Raw genomic sequence first — 19,903 nt, 5'->3', positions numbered from 1 at the left:
GGATTTTCTGCTGGCGTATTACGCGTTGAATCCTTACGACGGTTGCGTTACTTACATCATGTTGTGTCCTTCTCAATGCTGAAACGTTGCAAAACGGTGTGCACTGTTTTACGTAGTATCCCTTACTGGAACTTGGACGATGATCAGCCACCATGAACGAGAGGAACCAATGATGTTTTATGTATATTACAATGATTTTATTCCAAACGAACAAGAAGTTCTAAATTGTAGAAGAAATTGAACTAGAAAAGGTTTTTTTTCGTTTCGTAAAGTGGGATGCAAGTAACGTAGTCATGTTATAGACTGTCGTATCATTAAACGCAGAAATTTTTGTCGAAGATCTTAAATATATTCAAAATGAGTAACACAACCCTCACTATTCAAGCGTTTAATCAAAATTCACATTCCTTGATTTATCCTCACTTAAAAAATTTCCCCATAACCCAAATGACATATCGACGCTTAATGAAAATAAATGCCCCGACCATCGTACACCGCAGCATCGCACACCAAAACTCATCGAATTCCAAAGGCGTGGAATATCGTCCCCAGAGCATCTACGGTCCAGTTACGCTTTATTGGAGGGGACATAACGAACAGAGCGCGAATCAAACAGTAAAAAGCGTGTGATTATACTTTTTTATATTTTCGATTTTTTTCGTTTTATTTTCATGTCCCCTCGATCTTGTCCCGCAACGCAACATCTAGTCTCTATGATCATTTGAATAATTTAAAATGTTTTGGTTTTTATTCGGTGCTTTCCTCCCGTCGTCCGCGCCGTCGTTTCGGGGTCCATCGGATTTCTGGTAAAGATCCTCGTTGATTTGCGGCCGCTCCGCTAACGGAGGTTAGCTGCGACCAGCAGTCCACTCTCACGGTCTTCGCTGTACGAGTTGACTTGAATGTGGACGAATCCACACTTGGAATCTTTTGTCATGGAGCACATTACCGAATCATTACCGGGCTGCTATCGAGCGTAATCTTGCATATATTAGTAGATTTTGGGGTGAGGTGAGCAACGTTTTGACCAACAACAACAACAACGGTAAGACATTTCTGGGGGATAAAAGTGATGATATTGAGCGAGACGGTTGATTAGGATCTGGTGCCAGCGTTGGATTACCGCAATTAGGAGATTTACAACCCAGAGCTCGACTCGTGGGAAGGTCAAATCTCGTGGATGATAACTGAAAGTAGGTTTTGGAATCCAGCTGTGCCATTTACTTATAATATTTTTAGTGTTTTACTATCACTATCACAATATTATAATTTCAAACAAACATAATAAAACGATTAAAAAATAAGAATCAATCCGTACGAAGATAACAACCCCCTCCCCCCCCTCCACCCTTTCCACAATTACCCACTCATAGTCTGCTCATAGTGGATACGTGTACAAAATTTTGTTAAAATCGGTCCTGAATGTTGCAATGAATTGTTCGTTTTCTAAACAATACTGAACTAAATTAAACAATGACACTCACACCCCTTTGCCACTTTGTTACCTTCCCTTCAGGATAATGAGTATGTGTACCAAATTTGGTTGAAATCGGTCTAGTGGTTATGAATAGTTAGCGAACATACATACCTAGATTGATTCTTGGATATATATACATGCTTGGGATGATCACGCGTCTCCATCACTTCAAAAGGTTGCAGACCTCTATTCGCGTGAGCTGATATTGAAATAGTTTCACTCCCTGGGTAGACACTAAACTGTCTTTCAGGTGGAAATATTTACCATTATGGAGTGCAATCAGCATTGCAGCAGCACAGCAAAATACGGTATAAAAACAACGCGACCAATTTAATTGTTTTATCTATTGAATACCCTATTTTTGTAATCAGAATATTTGTTAGTGAGATTTCTTTGATTTTGGAGTGATGTCACACCTCAAGTGCGTTGAATATATGCAAGTCTATAACATCGACATTTTTGATCAAGGTGCTTCTCACTGCAAGTTGAAATGATAAGTTGCGAGCGGTAGGGGAAGAGGCCCCAAAAAGCCCCCCCGATGCGAAACGCCTTTTGTGGTTTCCGTCATTTACCGTCATTAAGATGGCCGTAACAAAACTAGATCTAAAATTATGTAGGTTAGGCGAAAAAAGCTTCAAAATAGTGTATGGGAACTATTTTGAAGCTTTTTTCGCCTAACCTACATAATTTTAGATCTAGTTTTGTTACGGCCATCTAAATGACGGTAAATATGACGGAAACCACAAAAGGCGTTTTGCCTCGGGGGGGCGTTTTGGGGCCTCTTCCCCTATGTACTTGCGTCTCCACGCACTATCCATACCAGAATGCTGATTCGCCGACGCATGGTACTTTGTTCCCTAGTAGTTGCCAGCTAAAAGGCGTTTTGCCTCATGAGTTTTCCGTCAACAGAATATCACAACTTTTTTCAAATGTGAATAACATCAATATGATTGAGATTTTTGACAATTTTTTGAATGGCATCAACTAGCTATCTTGTTAAACTGTTGCATAATGTAAAAATACCCATGAATAGCGTTACAAATGAGACAATAAAGCAGTGTTTGCTTAGCTAGGGCATTTTGCCTCCCCTTCCCCTACTATCGGGCGGCATTTTCTTTTTTGGCTGACGGCTTGCTGCGAGATATTCTTGCCTGCATTGCCGAGAGTCCGATCACAACAACCACGAGTCTATGACGTAGTTGCCTGTTACGTGTTAATGCAGTTGATAGCAAATTGAATATTTTCATCCATGGCAAGAAGTGATGGAGACGCATGGCCATTTCATGCAAAGAAATGGTAATTTATAAATCAGATTTGGATTAAAAACGGCTTGTTGAACATTTACAATTTTTTTATATGTTACAAAAACAAGTGTTTCATATCGGTCCATTGTTTTAAAAGTTATGAAGGTTTGGAAATGTTATGTTTTTGGAAAACTATTCTTAAAATGGCCATCCTAAGGGCGGAACCAAAAACTACGGATTTAATCACTGCTCCAACGGAGCAGACACAAAAACGGGGGAGACAGTCTCCAGGGGATGAGCTCCCTGGGGGCCGCTCCAAAACGCGGAGGGTTACTATCCCGAACAAGGGTAGTGGGGCTGGGAAGCTGAACCCCGGCCAGGTACCTCCAAAACCGGGGGAGGAAGGACCTGGAAAGGTCCGTCCACCCAGGAAAGACGGTGGTAAGGGGTTACGGCAGGCTGAGAGCTCTCAACCGCACCAGTCCAGGGAAATAGAGCTGGATGACGCCTCCTGGACCCTGATCAAGAACAAGAGGAAACCGAAGACGTCAAGGGCCGAAAAGAAGGCCCAAGCGAATGAGGGTAGCAAGAAGTCTAGGGTAGGCGCCAATCGCTCCAGGGGCGATGCCCTAGTCATTAAAACGGACGAGGCTAAGTACTCGGACATCTTGAAGGCGATGAGGAGTGACGTCAAGCTCGGTGAACTCGGCGCCGACGTACGTCGAATAAAACGTACCCGGATGGGCGAGATAATACTCGAGCTGAAGCGGGGCGTCCCGCAAAAGGGCGCCGCCTATAAGAAGTTGGCGGAGGAAGTCCTAGGCGAGACGGTCAAGGTGAGGGCACCCACGACGGAGGTAAATCTAAGGGTTAAAGACCTGGCCGAAATCACCGAAGTCGAAGAGCTCGTCACGGCACTGCGGCGACAGTGTGAAGTGGAAACGCCCACCGCAGCCGTTCGGCTAAGGAAAGGTCCGGCAGAGACGCAGGTAGCATTGGTTCGGTTATATGTAGCGGACGCTTCCAAGGTAGTCAAGTTAGGGAGCGTCAAGGTGGGATGGTCGGTGTGCCCTGTGGACATACATATACAAGGAACTCGAAATTCGCTTCCAGTGCCTGGAACCGGGGCACAAGCATTGGGACTGTACAGGCCCTGACAGAAGCAAGCTCTGCCGACGCTGCGGATTGGAGGGACATAAGCCACAATGCTGCACGAACCCTCCCAATTGTTTGATTTGTTCCAGCAAAGCTGTGAACAGCAAGCACCCCATGGGGGGTTCGAAGTTAAGCGTGCTGCAAAACCACAGTGTAGTGCAACTGCTGTGTCAGACAGTTGCTGAGTGGGGGACTGATATCGCCATCGTAGCGGATCCTTATCGGGTACCCGCCAGGAACGGTAATTGGGTCACTGATGGGTCTAAAATGGCGGCGATATTGACAACGAGGAAATACCCAGTCCAAGAGTTGGTGTCTTCGACACACGAGGGCTTCGTCATTGCCAAAGTCAACGGGGTCTTCTTCGGCAGCTGCTATGCGCCTCCTCGATGGTCGTTCAAGCAGTTCGGTCGTATGCTGGATTGTTTGACGGCTAACTTGATGGGGCGTAGGTCGGTGGTGATACCCTAGTAGCACACATGTTTCACATAGGTTACTGCAACTCATATGTGACCAAATTTGGTCACAATCAAGTTGCTATTTATCATCAGACTAAGGCCGGAGTGGCCTGTGCTGCACATAACAGACTTCTCCATTCAGCTCGGTCCATGGCTGCACTTCGCCAACCACGCAGTCTGCGGAGGGTCCGCAAGTCGTCCTCCACCTGATCGATCCACCTTGCGCGCTGTGCACCTCGCTTTCTTGTTCCCGTCGGATCGTTGTCGAAAACCATTTTCACCGGATTACTGTCCGACATTCTGGCTACCCGAGCAACACAGATGTTGTAAATCAGTCTATTATACTCATATACGACTAAATTTGGTCATATTTGAGTTATTTAAACCAAATCAACGTGAATTGTGCTGCTAGAGTACGTGCCCGGCCCACCGCAGTCTTCCGATTTTCGCGGTGTGAACGATGGATGGTTCTCCCAACAGCTGATGCAACTCGTGGTTCATTCGCCTCCTCCACGTACCGTCCGCCATCTGCACCCCACCATAGATGGTACGCAACACTTCCCGAGCAGCACACATGTTGCACAAAAGTTACTGCAACCCCTATACAGACGAATGTAGTCACATTTGAGTTGCTGCAACCAAATCGGTCTGGAATGTGCTGCTAGGGTTTCCTTTCGAAAACTCCCAGTGCGTGTTGGTCCTCTACGAGCATCGTCCAGGTCTCGTGTCCGTAGAGAACTACCGGTCTTACAAGCGTTTTATAGATAGTCAGTTTGGTACGGCGGCGAACTCTATTCGATCGGAGCGTCTTGCGGAGTCCAAAGTTCGTACGATTTCCAGCCACTATGCGTCTCCGAATTTCTCTGCTGGTATCGTTATCGGCGGTCACCAGTGAGCCCAAGTACACGAATTCTTCAACCACCTCGATTTCGTCACCACCTATAGAAACTCGTAGCGGGTGGCTCACATTGACCTCTCTTGAGCCTCTTCCTATCATGTACTTCGTCTTCGACGTGTTGACGACTAGTCCAATCCGTTTAGCTTCGCTTTTCAGTCTGATGTAGGCTTCCTCCATCCTCTCAAAGTCACGTGCCATGATATCAATGTCGTCGGCGAAACCAAATAACTGGACGGACTTCGTGAAAATCGTACCACTCGTGTCAATCCCTGCCCTTCGTATTACTCCCTCCAAAGCGATGTTGAATAGTAGACACGAAAGACCATCACCTTACCATAACCCTCTACGCGTTTCGAAGGGACTCGAGAATGCCCCTGAAACTCGAACTACGCACATCACCCGATCCATCGTCGCCTTGATCAACCGTATCAGTTTATCCGGAAATCCGTTTTCGTGCATTAGCTGCCATAGCTGGTCCCGATCGATTGTATCATATGCGGCTTTGAAGTCGATAAATAGATGATGTGTGGGCACGTTGTATTCGCGGCATTTCTGCAATACCTGCGTTCACCCATAAATCCCGCCTGGTACTGCCCCACGAACTCTCTTATAATTGGTGTTAGTCGGCGGCATAAAATTTGGGAGAGTACCTCGTAGGCGGCGTTCAGCAATGTGATTGCGCGGTAGTTGCTGCAATCCAGCTCGTCGCCCTTTTTGTAGATGGGACACACGACACCTTCCATCCACTCCTGAGGCAGAACCGCATCCTCCCAAACCTTGGTAATCACCCAGTGCAGCACTCTAGCCAGTGCCTCACCACCGTGTTTAAACAGCTCTCCTGGTAGTTCGTCAACTCCAGGGGCTTTGTTGTTTTTCAGCCGGCCGATCTCCTCCTGGATTTCCTGGAGATTCGGAGCCGGAAGTCGCATGTCCTGCGTGCGTGCTCCTAGGTTCATGACCATACCGCCACCGTGGTCTGCCATATCGCTATTCAGGTGCTCTTCGTAGTGCTGCCGCCACCTTTGGATTACCTCATGCTCGCTTGTAAGAAGGTTCCTGTTTATGTCCTTACACATATCGGGCTGTGGCACGTGGCCCTTACGTGAACGGTTCAACTTCTCATAGAACTTTCGTGTGTTATTAGCGCGGTACAGTTCCTCCGTCTCTTCACGGTCAAGATCTTCCTGCTGGCGCTTTTTTCTCCGGAAAATCGAGTTTTGTCTGTTCCGCGCCCGTTTGTGTCGTGCCTCGTTCGCTCTCGTGCGGAGTTGCAGCAATCTCGCCCATGCTGCATTCTACTCCTCAACTAACTGCTCACATTCGCCGTCATACCAGTCGTTCCTCTGATCCGGAGCCACCGTGCCTAGTGCAGCGGTTGCGGTGCTTCCAATGGCGGATCGAATATCTCTCCAGCCATCTTCAAGAGATGCTGCGCCTAGCTGCTCTTCTGTTGGGAGTGCCACTTCCAGCTGCTGCCCGTAGTCTTGGGCTAGTCTACCGTCTTGTAGCCGCCCAGTGTTTAGCCGCGGCGGACGACTCCGACGCGTGTTGATCACCGTCGAGAGTTTTGAGCGCAGACATACTGCAACGAGGTAGTGGTCGGATTCAATATTCGCACTGCGGTAAGTGTGTACGTTCGTGATGTCGGAGAAGAATTTACCGTCGATTAGAACGTGGTCGATTTGGCTTTCCGTTACTTGATTAGGTGATTTCCATGTGGCCTTGTGGATATTCTTGCGGGGGAAGAAAGAGCTTCGGACTACCATTCCGCGGGAGGCTGCAAAGTTTATGCATCGTTGGCCGTTGTCGTTCGATACGGTATGCAGACTATCCGGTCCGATGTCTGGTCTATATATTTCCTCCCTTCCTACCTGAGCGTTCATGTCACTGATGACGATTTTGACGTCCCGCAGTGGGCATCCATCGTATGTCTGCTCCAGCTGCGCATAGAACGCTTCTTTCTCGTTGTCGGATCTCCCTTCGTGTGGGTAGTGCACGTTGATGATGCTGTAGTTGAAGAAACGGCCTTTTATCCTCAGCTTGCACATCCTTGCGTTGATTGGCTGCCACCCAATCATGCGTTGGCGCATCTTTCCCAGCACTATGAAGCCGGTTCCCAGCTCGTTGGTGGTGCCACAGCTTTGGTAGAAGGTAGCCGCTCGATGCCCGCTTTTCCACACTTTCTGTCCTGTCCAGCAGATTTCTTGCAGCGCTACGACATCGATGTTGCGGGGATGTAATTCATCGTAGATTATCCTGTCGCAACCTGCGAAGCCTAGCGACTTGCAGTTCCATGTTCCAAGCTTCCAATCGTGATTCTTTATTCGTCGCCTAGGTCGTTGCCGATTGTATCGAGTCGTATTATCTTCTATGTCGTTCGTAATAGTTGTTTTTAAAGGCGGCTTATTGGGCCTGCGCAAACCTCCTGTCTCGTCGGAGGGCCGTCGTGTCAGGGCTGTTTAGCGTCCCACCTAACACCATGACTTGGGTATGAAAAGCTTAGCTTAGCTTAATTGACCGCCCGTAGTTGCTATCGCATTATGACCAGATCAACTGTTATTGCACAGAGAACCAACAGATGCTTGCTTGGGACTAGTACTCATCAGTACTCATCTTCAATGTACAAGTACTGATGATCTCAATTGATTTTAGCAGTGGTTTCAGGTTTTTCATGTCAAATCATTGTACATGAACTAAAGCTAAGTGAAGAAATTCAATACAAAAAATCAACATAACAAATAGGGTTAAGGCAGGCATTTTTGACTTTTCGTCAAAGTCTCGAAAACCAGTAAAAGTGACACTTTTTTTTGCCAAACCCATCCGTCCCAAATCGTAAGCTCGTTCTGCTTCCATTATAGTGGAATTCTAGCAAATGGGCGTTGCTTTGGTTGGTTTTAGCCCTTACTACCGTGGACGGAAATACCTGCCGTGCCCCTAAATACTGACACTTCGTTATTTAATATGCGTAATGCAAAGAATACGTCTATATCATTTTTTTAGTAATACATTCCACTGCATGCATTTTATGACAAATGTGTTACAAATCAACCAATATGTTTATTGTTCGCCCTGTTCAACTTCCGGGATCTCCTCAAATAATCCCAAAACAAAATGGCCCCATCGTCAACTACTCATCTCGGTATTTGCCATACCATCATTGCCGTTTAGATGATAATCGAAACACTCCATTTGGGCCAAATTTAAATATACATCTCCACCAGGCGGGCAGCATAAATTAACGGCCGTAAATCATTGGTGATTTACGATGAAAGTCCACCGAGCTAAGCTAGTCGCTTTGGCTTGCCGCGCGCTGTTGGCCACTGCCCACCAGCCGAACAACAAAAGCGATGCTCTTCCGCAATCACCATCTCATCTATTTACTAGTGCTTCTCTTCGAAATTGGTTGAAATTTGTATTAGTGGTGTAACTGGTCTTGCTGCCTACGATATGGGTGCAAATTGGAAACGATTATTATGCCTGTTCGGTGGGGACACTCGAAGTAAAAGCGTGAGAATGTGGACCTAAATATTCAACAGCGGTAATGATATTTTATCGATCGTCGTTTTCATCCGACCGCATATTGTATGCGTTATATGAAATTGCGTAAGAACTGAACTGGAAGCCTTTGATATGATTTGCCGTGATTTGTTAGAGCTACCCACCAGAAGTACAAGCATTTTCAACAGGTACTACCAAAATTCCACAAACAAAGCATCGTTATTGGGTTGGTCATGGATATTTCAGAAATTTGACAGCACGTGTTCGTCACGAGACGAACGCGGAAAACATCTGAAACCGTTCGACCGCACGCGTTCGATGATGCGGCCGCCTTTTGCTCCGCGCGTCGTCGTCGTCGATGATGGGGACGACGGACGACGAGCGCCGGTCGATCAACAGCCATCATCATCCATTCGCCGTTCGCCAATCGACTACGGCGAAGACGGACGATGGCCTCTCATGGTCGTCGCGACACGCACAGAAAAGGTGTCGGATCGATTTGTTTACGTTTTCGTCGCAGACCAGCAGTCATCCATCATGTTCGCGAGTGGACAACGAGACTGGGCGCATTCACTGACCCGCTTATGCAAAGGACTGAGGAAAAAGAGGCAGCATTTCTAGCTTCTGAGACAACCAAAACAAGCAACTGTATTCATGAAGACAAGTGATAGCGACTCGACTAAAGAAATGCAGTAAAATATGAGTGACTGATTAATGCGTTTAAGAGTGACTGATTAGTGCATTAAAAAAAAAGGATTAGTTAACTTTGTTTTGTAATATGTGCCAGGGACGTATGGTGTATAGGATGTGTAAGTTGACTCTACCCTCTAAGCCTAGCGTCACAATGGGTGACTACAAGAGAAGCTTATACTGAAGGAAGGGGGTTTAGATTTCCAGTTCAGTCCACGAAATATTCGGAATTGAAATTTTTACAACTTCCATGACAGGATTTGACGGAATCCCCCGAATGATTGGACATAGTCCTCAAAGAGATTCGATGGAATCCCAAAACAGATCCGACGGGAGATCTGGAGAGATTTGACGAAGTCCCCAAAGTAATAGTAGAGAATTGACACAATTCCCACCAGAGCAGAAGAATTAACCTCAATAATACCTCATTCTGTTATTGATATCATATTCTGTTATGAACTAGCCTTGCATAAGAGATAAAATGCCAAAAAATAAATATACAAAATACTTTAAGCATAACATAACAGCTCCTGCTCGGGTAGGAATCATCTGCGACTGACTCACAAAAAATTGAATTTCTAAAAAAAATATGAATACCGGTAGACATAAATATTTTCAATAAATAAATACACAGATATTACACGTCGTTGAATTTTCAAAATTATTTGCTGTTTATGAGGGTTGTATTTAAACAATTGATTTAGCTTTAATGTAGTTCTTAATGGGCCTGATTGAACTTTCCCACAATTTATTTTATGGTATTCTTTCTAATTGATATGTTTGCAAATACGTAAAGAGAGCTTGCTTAAACTCACCTGCAGCTGCAGCGTCTCCTCGAATCCGTCCGGGAACTCCGTACAATTGGTATCCAAATTTTGGGATAGCGACGTTGTGAGATGATGTCTCGCATTCATCCCAATCACCATAGACCAGCGCCAAGTTGGACTAGAGTTGGGATCTGCGTTGTCTCTGTGTACTCCGCGCGCGCGTACTGCCCTTCAACACACGCGTTATTTTCCAGGCCAGTGCTCGTTGACAAAGAAGGGTTCCTTTTTTAAATTTCCCCACTACTACAGCGCTTTAGCCGCTCTTCTCTAAGCCAGAACCATTGGAGATGTGATTCGGCATGAAATTTCTCGGGATTTGCACTTCACTGTTTTGCTTCACTATTTAACCACAAACACATCACCCGATTCTTATCGCATAACATTACTGATTACTACTTTCGAAGACCAGCTTATTTACTTGCCCCTAATCGAAACAACAAAACAAGTTGTAACTTTCATTAGTAATCAGCTAGGTTTTTCCTTTTCCCAATCACTCGAAATTGGATCGGTAGCAACCGTTGTCGATGCGGTGGAGAGAATAGAAAATAATAAGCGAGATGAATTCGGTACTTTGTAACACCAGGCATCGATGTCGACTATAGGTAAAGAGTGCAACTTGCGGCTTGATTCCCGGTATGCAGTTCCAATCTGCAGAGAAGGAAATCGATTCAGACATGTATGTACTGACTCAGGAAAACGGAAAAAAAATCAAACATACTCTTCGGTGCCATTCAAACACAGACAGAATTTTGTTGAATCGATTGCAATAACCTTTAATTTCGAGGGCGACAAAAACGTTTCTACAAAGTAAAGCTGGTGGTGATGGTGATATCTTAGGTGGGGTTCCACATCTATACTATATTAAACGACAGTTTTCTTTCTGTCACCGAAAATGGGTAGGCTTTATGAGGGAACTTAACGTAAAAACCTATTTCAGTAGAGCAAGTTTAGTTCGTTAATTCGCTATCTAAAAGTAGCTGCAGGGTGAAGCAGCCATACCGTCGCTTCCGTCGATTATATCACAGAAGGTTTTGCGACGAACATTAAGTTTGGTTTGTCTATTTTTTTGGCGTATTCATTTGTTATTTCAAACTTAAACCATAGTTGGAAATATGGAATTCATATACTGCCGTTATACGCTGTCCCACATAGGAATTCCCAGCAAACATGGGACAAATATGCGTAAAACGGCAGTATAGGTGTCAGAAGTTTTTATTTTATGTTATGATGTTATCAATATCATTCTTGAAAAGTTGAAAAAAAAAGTCGGCAAAGAAATGAATAAAGTGTTTTTGAGGTTGGGGTAGTACACAAATTACGTAAGCACTTATGGTAGACCTGTGCGCCGATTGAAAATTTACCGGCGGCGGCGGTGCGGCGGCGTCACGCCGTTGGAGATCGGCAGCGGTAGTGCGGCGGCGTGGGTCGGCGTGAACTGATTCCAAAAGTCAAAAATTGTTCAGAGTGTTTTCATAAGTTTCTCAACGAGTTCCTTGAAAAAATCATCAAAAAACTCCTCCCGAAGATCCTCCAGAAGTTCCTTCAGGTTCCTTAGGAAATTCCTTCAGGAGTTCCTGCAAAAGTTCCTCCAGGAATTCCACCGGAAGTTCGTCCAGCAAATTCCTCCGAAAGTTCCTCCAGCAAATTCCTCCGGAAGTTTTCCAGCGAATTCCTCCAGGAATTGCACCGGAAGTTGCTCCAATAATTCCTCCGGAAGTTCCTCCAGGAATTCCTCCGAAATTTCTTTCAGGAATTCCCTTAGAAGTTCCTCCAGGAGTTCCTCCAGAAGTTCCTCCAGGAATCCCTCCAGAAGTTCCTCCCGCAATCCCTCCGGAAATTCCTCCAGGAATTCCTCCGTAAGTTCCTTCAGGAATTCCTCCATAAATTCCTCCAGAAATTTCTCCACAAGTTCCTCCAAGAATTCATCCGGAAGTTCCTCCAGGAATTTCTCCACAAGTTCCTCCAAGAATTCTTCCGGAAGTTCCTCCAGGAATTCTTCCGGAACCTCCTTCAGAAATTTCTCCGGAAGCTCCTCCAGGAATTCCTCCGGAAGTTTTTCCACGAGTTCCTCCAGGAATTGCTCCAGAACCAATCAAACATTGGAAGCTGATTGAACACTTATTCAACCAAAAACAGTATTCTACAGCTAAAAAGCTAGCTTATTGAGCTAAAATTGTTTTTTGGGAAGTTCCTCCAGGAATTCCTCCGGAAGTTTCTCCAGGAATTCCTCCGGAATTTCCTCCAAAAATTCATCCGGAAGTTCCTGCAGAAATTCATCTGGAAGTTCTTCCGAAAAATCCTTCAGTAGTACCTCAAGAAATTCTTTCAAGAGTTCCTCAGGGAATTCTTCCAAGGAGGGAATTTCTCCGGAAGTTTCCCCAGGAATTCCTCCGGAGATTCTTCCAGAAAGTCATCCGGAAGTTCTTCTAGGATTTCCTCCGGAAGTTCATCCAGGAGTTCCTACGGAAGTTCTTTCAAGAGATCTTCAGCAAGTTCCTCCAGGAGTGTCTACGGAAGTTCGTCCAGGATTTCCTCCGGAAGTTCCCACAAGAGTCTCTGCGGAAGTGCCTCCAGGAGTTTTTCCGGGAGTTCCTTGATGAGTTTCTCCAGAAGATCCTTCAGGAGTATCTTCGGAAGCTCCTCCAGGAATTCCTCTGAATATTTTTCCGTAGGTTTCACCTGAAATTAGTTGGGAAGTTTCTCCAGGAATCCCTCGGAAAGCTCCTCCTAGAACCACTGTAGAAGTTTTTGGATGATTTTTTGAAATAATTTTTGGTGGATTTCCCGATAGGTTACCAGAAGATATTCTCGAAGGAATTACCAACATAATTTCTGAAGAAATTCTAAAAAAAATGCAAGAAGTTGAAGTATTGTTAAATGGAGTTTATGAGAAATTAAAAAACTCAAAGGTGCAGCCCAATCGGGTTGTACGCAAAGGTAACGTAGGACTACGTAGCTATACGAAATGGATAGTATTTGCCATAATAGTCATGAAGTCGAATAGTTGCCCCCATTTGGATGGACTTTGAGTCTCTAACCATGGAATTAACATAACTCATCGGCCGCATCTACGCTGAAGCCACTCTACTGGTTTTCAGTGGATCACAAATATATATCACAAACTTAGAAGACACCATCCTCAAAAATGTCCGAAATAAAGGAGAAATAAGCAGAATCCGAAGTGGCACGAAACCACACGCAAATATTTTTTTTTGCAACGTTTGGTTTTCTCCCGCGATGGGAATGTACGTGGCAAAGTGAAGAGAACTTCAAGAATTAATTACACATAGTTATTTTCAGGAAACTATTCATCCAAGAAGAGGTATTGGCGTCTTCATCGATTAGGCTGTCATCGGCGGAAAGTGAAATTTTCTGGCAAGATTATTTGGTTATGTATCTGTTAGTCATTAGAATTGAAATCAGTTTTCTCCGAGCCATCATTTTATACAAAAGAAGGTCAATCCGAGATAAACTTTCTTCAAAGTGCAAAACTTAATCGTTTTGCGCCGTCAGAAAGCTACTCAGGGTCTGTCTCATTTGGAGAATTAAACTGTAATTAAACTTAAAAGTGACATTTCAATAATTTTCGAATAACCCTGCTCGCAGAGTAAGATTACTTTTGACAGATATCGAATCATTTTGCATCGATGTCTTATTGTAATTGCTGGGTAGCACCAGCCATTCTTATGAGAGGGTTATTTGACCCTCAGTGTCCGATCCGCTGCATCAGATTTTGTCGAATCGCTCCTTGCGGAATCCCTATCAAAATGGCTCACTCGAGCCGGAAAGCAGCTTTCTTGTATTCAATAAATTAAGCCCGTTAGCCCCGCCCTTTTGTGACTGATATGAGTGTAAATATATTTCGCACTCATAACGATTAATGAAGGGGCGGTGCTAATGGAATTACTTCATTAGATATAAGAAAGCTGCTTTTCGGCGCGAGAGCCATTTTGATCGAGATACCGCAGACAACAGACCGTTCGGAGAAAGAAAAATTCTAAGAATCTGATGAAACTTTCTCGCAATATTCTGAATTTGGTTATTAGATGTAGGTTATCTAAGATGCGTATTGTTGCGAAGAATAACAACAGAAATTTGACTCAAGACGAAGTTTCTTCATATTACAAAACATTATCTCTTGGCATCTGTCTGTCCGAGCGACGTTCACCGATGGGTGGTTGCTGTAGAAAGTTTCCACTGAGGTGGCGTCTTCATTGATTTTATGGAATCACTAACAGCAACCAGCTACCACGCCAAACCCAATGCCACCGAAATAGTCCATTTTCGCAATTAACTCTTTCTTTTTGTAAAATGTTGGTCCTGAGAAAAACCAATTTTCTTTTTCCAATTCACATTCCAATAACTAACTGCATCCGATCGCTTGTCCACACCTTGCGTTGCAACTGTCCGACCGCCACTTGATGATTTTTCGCTAAGCCTCCAAAGGTTGAAATAAATTTACAGCATTGCCACACTGCCACCCACTTCGTGCTGCTGTGTCCGCTCCGCTGCATCGAATGCCGAACCGCTCTCTGTGGAATCCCGATCAAAATGGCTCGCGCGCGCCGAACAGCAGCTTTCTTGTATTTAATAAATTAAACCCGTTAGCCCCGCCCCTGATATGGGTGTAAATATAATGTGCACTCATAACGATTAATGAAGGGGCGGGGCTAATGGAATTACTTCATTAGATATAAGAAAGCTGCTTTCGGCGGGCGCGAGCCATTTCGATCGGGATTCCACAGACAACGGATCGTTCGGAGAATGACAAATTCTAAGAATCCAATGAAACTTTCTCGCAAGATTCTAAATTTGGTTATGAGATGTTGTTTATCTAAGATGCATGTTGTTGCGAGGAATGACAACAGAGATTCGACTCAAGACGAAGTTTCTTCATATTACAAAACATTATCTTTCAACATCTGTCTGTCCGAGCGAAGTTCACCGATGGGTGGTTGCTGTAGATAGTTTCCATTGAGGTGGCGTCTTCATTGATTTTATACAAAAGAAGGTTGATCCGACTATCCGAAATAAACTTTCTTCAAAGTGCAAAACTCAATCGTAAATAGCGAATTTGATAGCACGTCGGAGGGAGATGATGTAGTGAATTTTAATGGATGGAATCACTAACAGCAACCAAACAACCACGCCAAACCCGATACCACCGAAACAGTCCATTTTCGCAATTAACTCTTTCTTTTCATAAAATGAGAAGAACCAATTTTCTTTTCCCAATGTTTCTTTCCAACTAACTGACACCACAATTTGTAATATTTTTTTGTATTATTTTTATGGTAAACCATTTCGTCATATGAAATTCTGGTTCGTTGAGGTTGAATGATCTGCAGCAACACATCGAGCATCACCACCAATGCGATGGATTGATTTTTGATGTCTGTGCTAGTGATGCATGTACGTGATTGGTTAGTTTACCTATTTCTAAACTTTTTATCAATTATCGATAATAATTAGTTAAAAATCAGTATTTTCAAATAAATACAAAGAAGCGTTGACTCATCCTTGATCGAATGGTCCAGAAAAAATGAAAATCCATCGAGAAACGGCTTAGATATTAAAGTTTAAAGTCTATCATATTTTCGTGACGGTACCCGATTTTCGCAATCGTAAAGTGTACCCCAATATAGAAAACACAGACGTAGTCCTACGTCAAAAAAAAATTGTTTCCAAATTATATTTATTGAAATTTTTAATGAAATTCTGATAAAATTTCAGACCAAAACACCAAAGACACAAATAAGACCAATAATACTAAAGACACACCTGTGGTACAAGTACCACCGGTAATATACCCTAGTACATATTGTACCACGGTTTTCCACGTTCTGCCAGCATTGTTCAAGGTGACACACTTGTGGTACAACTTGTACCATGGTACGAATACCACCTGTGTGTCATTAGTATAAGACATCTGTCAAAAAACAATTCAATGTCTGCCAAAAGTAATGAGTTGCCTTTTGAAAGGAGGTTTCCGAGCCTCTTGAAAGGAGGCTTCCGAGCCTCTTGAAAGGAGGCTTCCGAGCCTCTTGAAAGGAGGCTTCCGAGCCTCTTGAAAGGAGGCTTCCGAGCCTCTTGAAAGGAGGCTTCCGAGCCTCTTGAAAGGAGGCTTCCGAGCCTCTTGAAGGAGGCTTCCAGGCCTCTTGAAAGGAGGCTTCCAGGCCTCTTGAAAGGAGGCTTCCAGGCCTCTTGAAAGGAGGCTGAGCCTCTTGAAAGGAGGCTTCCAGGCCTCTTGAAAGGAGGCTTCCAGGCCTCTTGAAAGGAGGCTTCCTGAGCCTCTTGAAAGGAGGCTTCCGAGCCTCTTGAAAGGAGGCTTCCAGGCCTCTTGAAAGGAGGCTCTGAGCCTCTTGAAAGGAGGCTTCCAGGCCTCTTGAAAGGAGGCTGAGCCTCTTGAAAGGAGGCTTCTGAGCCTCTTGAAAGGAGGCTTCCAGGCCTCTTGAAAGGAGGCTTCCAGGCCTCTTGAAAGGAGGCTTCCGAGCCTCTTGAAAGGAGGCTTCCGAGGCCTCTTGAAAGGAGGCTTCTGAGCCTCTTGAAAGGAGGCTTCCGAGCCTCTTAAAAGGAGGCTTCCATGCCTCTTGAAAGGAGGCTTCCATGCCTCTTGAAAGGAGGCTTCTGAGCCTCTTGAAAGGAGGCTTCCGAGCCTCTTGAAAGGAGGCTTCCGAGCCTCTTGAAAGGAGGCTTCCGAGCCTCTTGAAAGGAGGCTTCCGATCCTCTTGGAAGCAGACTTCTGAGCCTCTTGGAAGCAGACTTCCGAGCCGCTTGAAAGGAGACTTCCGAGCCTCTTGAAAGGAGACTTCCGAGCCTCTTGAAAGGAGACTTCCGAGCCTCTTGAAAGGAGGCTTCCGAACCTCTTGAAAGCAGACTTCCGAGCCTCTTGAAAGAAAACTTCCGAGCCTCTTGAAAGGAGTCTTCCGAGCCTCTTGAAAGGAGTCTTCCGAGCCTCTTGAAAGGAGTCTTCCGAGCCTCTTGAAAGGAGGCTTCCGAGCCCCTTGAAAGGAGGCTTCCGAGCCTCTTGAAAGGAGGCTTCCGGGCCTCTTGAAAGGAGGCTTCCAGGCCTCTTGAAAGGAGGCTTCCAGGCCTCTTGAAGAGGCTTCTGAGCCTCTTGCAAGGAGGTTTTCAGGTCTCTTGAAAAGAGGCTTCCAGGCCTCTTGAAAGGAGGCTTCCGAGCCTCTTGGAAGGAGGCTTCCGGGCCTCTTGAAAGGAGGTCTTCCGAGCCTCTTGAAAGGAGGCTTCCGAGCCTTTTTGAAGGGGATTTCCAAGCCTCTTGAAAGGAGGCTTCCGAGCCTCTTGAAGGGGACTTCCAAGCCTCTAGAAAGGAGGCTTCCAAGCCTTTTGAAAGGAGGCTTCCAAGCCTTTTAAAAGGAGACTTCTGAGCCTCAAGAAAGGAAACTTCCGATTCTCTTGAAAGGAGGCTTCCGAGCCTCATAAAAGGAGGCTTCCGAGCCTTTTGAAAGGAGGCTTCCGAGCCTCTTGAAAGGAGGCTTCCGAGCCTCTTGAAAGGAGGCTTCTGAGCCTCTTGAAGGAGGCTGAGGCCTCTTGAAGGAGGCTTCCAGGCCTCTTGAAGGAGGCTTCCTGGCCTCTTGAAAGGAGGCTTCTGAGCCTCTTGAAAGGAGGCTGAGCCTCTTGAAAGGAGGCTGAGCCTCTTGAAAGGAGGCTTCCAGGCCTCTTGAAAGGAGGCTTGAGCCTCTTGAAAGGAGGCTCTGAGCCTCTTGAAAGGAGGCTTCTGAGCCTCTTGAAAGGAGGCTTCCGAGGCCTCTTGAAAGGAGGCTGAGCCTCTTGAAAGGAGGCTTCCGAGCCTCTTGAAAGGAGGCTTCCAGGCCTCTTGAAGGAGGCTTCCAGGCCTCTTGAAGGAGGCTTCCAGGCCTCTTGAAAGGAGGCTGAGGCCTCTTGAAAGGAGGCTTCCGAGCCTTTGGAAAGGAGGCTTCCAGGCCTCTTGAAAGGAGGCTTCCAGGCCTCTTGAAAGGAGGCTTCCGAGCCTCTTGAAAGGAGGCTTCCGAGCCTCTTGAAAGGAGGCTTCCGAGCCTCTTGAAGGAGGCTTCCGAGCCTCTTGAAAGGAGGCTTCCGAGCCTCTTGAAAGGAGGCTTCCGAGCCTCTTGAAAGGAGGCTTCCGAGCCTCTTGAAAGGAGGCTTCCGAGCCTCTTGGAAGCAGACTTCTGAGCCTCTTGGAAGCAGACTTCCGAGCCGCTTGAAAGGAGACTTCCGAGCCTCTTGAAAGGAGACTTCCGAGCCTCTTGAAAGGAGACTTCCGAGCCTCTTGAAAGGAGGCTTCCGAACCTCTTGAAAGCAGACTTCCAAGCCTCTTGAAAGGAGGCTTCCGAGTCTCTTAAAAGGAGGCTTCCGAGCCTCTTGAAAATAGGCTTCCGAGCCTCTTGAAAGGAGGCTTCCGAGCCTCTTGAAAGGAGGCGCCCGAGCCTCTTGAAAGGAGGCGTCCGAGCCTCTTGAAAGGAGGCGTCCGAGCCTCTTGAAAGGAGGCGTCCGAGCCTCTTGATAGGAGGCGTCCGAGCCTCTTGAAAGGAGGCGTCCGAGCCTCTTGAAAGGAGGCGTCCGAGCCTCTTGAAAGGAGGCGTCCGAGCCTCTTGAAAGGAGGCGTCCGAGCCTCTTGAAAGGAGGCGTCCGAGCCTCTTGAAAGGAGGCGTCCGAGCCTCTTGAAAGGAGGCGTCTGAGCCTCTTGAAAGGAGGCTTCCGAGCCTCTTGAAAGGAGGCTTCCGAGCCTCTTGAAAGGAGGCTTCCGAGCCTCTTGAAAGGAGGCTTCCGAGCCTCTTGAAAGGAGGCTTCTGAGCCTCTTGAAAGGAGGCTTCCGAGCCTCTTGAAAGGAGGCTTCTGAGCCTCTTGAAAGGAGGCTTCTGAGCCTCTTGAAAGGAGGCTTCTGAGCCTCTTGAAAGGAGGCTTCCGAGCCTCTTGAAAGGAGGCTTCCGAGCCTCTTGAAAGGAGGCTTCCGAGCCTCTTGAAAGGAGGCTTCCGAGCCTCTTGAAAGGAGGCTTCCGAGCCTCTTGAAAGGAGGCTTCCGAGCCTCTTGAAAGGAGGCTTCCGAGCCTCTTGAAAGGGGGCTTCCGAGTGTCTTGAAAGGAGACTTCCGTGCCACTTGAAAAAAGCTTCCGAGCCTCTTGAAAAAATTGGTTCCGAGCCTCTTAATGAGAGACTTCCGAGCCTCTTAAAAGCAGGCTTCCGAGCCTCTTAGAAGCAGGCTTCCGAGCCTCTTGAAATGAGGCTTCTGAGTACCTTAAAAAGACGCTTCTCAGCATTTTGAAATAAGGCTTCCAAGCCTTTTGAAAAAAATATGAATCTCTTGAAGAGAGACTTCCATGCCTCTTGTAGGGAGGCTTCTGAGCCTCTTGGTAAAAGGCTTCCGAGCCTTTTGGAATAAGAAGTCTTGAAACGAGGTTTCGAGCAGCTTGAAAGAAAGCTTCCAAGTCAATTGAAAGGGGGCTTTCGAGCCTCTTAAAAGGAGGCTTCCGGCCTCTTGAAATGAGGCTTCATATCCTTTTGAAATGAGGCTTCCGAGCCTCTTGTCAGGAGGTTTCCGAGCCTATTGACAGATGGTTTCTGAGCCTATTGGCAAGAGGCTTACTAGCTGCTTCGGAAGAAACCTCTTGAAAGGAGGCTTCTTGCAACGAAGCTATTGAGCTTTTCGGGAAATAGGC

The 19,903-nt window shown here is 45.9% G+C and overlaps 1 protein-coding gene across 3 annotated transcripts in view; it reads right to left on the bottom strand.

The window, feature by feature from the left end:
* Nucleotides 1-19,903, bottom strand: part of LOC134213467 (voltage-dependent L-type calcium channel subunit beta-1) — a 405,504-nt gene that overhangs the window by 370,106 nt on the left and 15,495 nt on the right. For all 3 annotated transcript variants that reach the window (XM_062692544.1, XM_062692543.1, XM_062692545.1), the window contains exon 2: nucleotides 10,236-10,671. In XM_062692544.1, the coding sequence (XP_062548528.1) occupies nucleotides 10,236-10,346 (111 nt within the window). In that variant the 5' untranslated portion in view covers nucleotides 10,347-10,671. The remainder of the gene's footprint in view (nucleotides 1-10,235; nucleotides 10,672-19,903) is intronic.

This window comes from Armigeres subalbatus, chromosome 2 (genome assembly GCF_024139115.2).
Source record: "Armigeres subalbatus isolate Guangzhou_Male chromosome 2, GZ_Asu_2, whole genome shotgun sequence".
NCBI lineage: Eukaryota > Metazoa > Arthropoda > Insecta > Diptera > Culicidae > Armigeres > Armigeres subalbatus.
The sequence above is the reverse complement of the archived record's forward strand: the minus strand, read 5'-3'. Positions and strand labels throughout refer to the sequence as shown.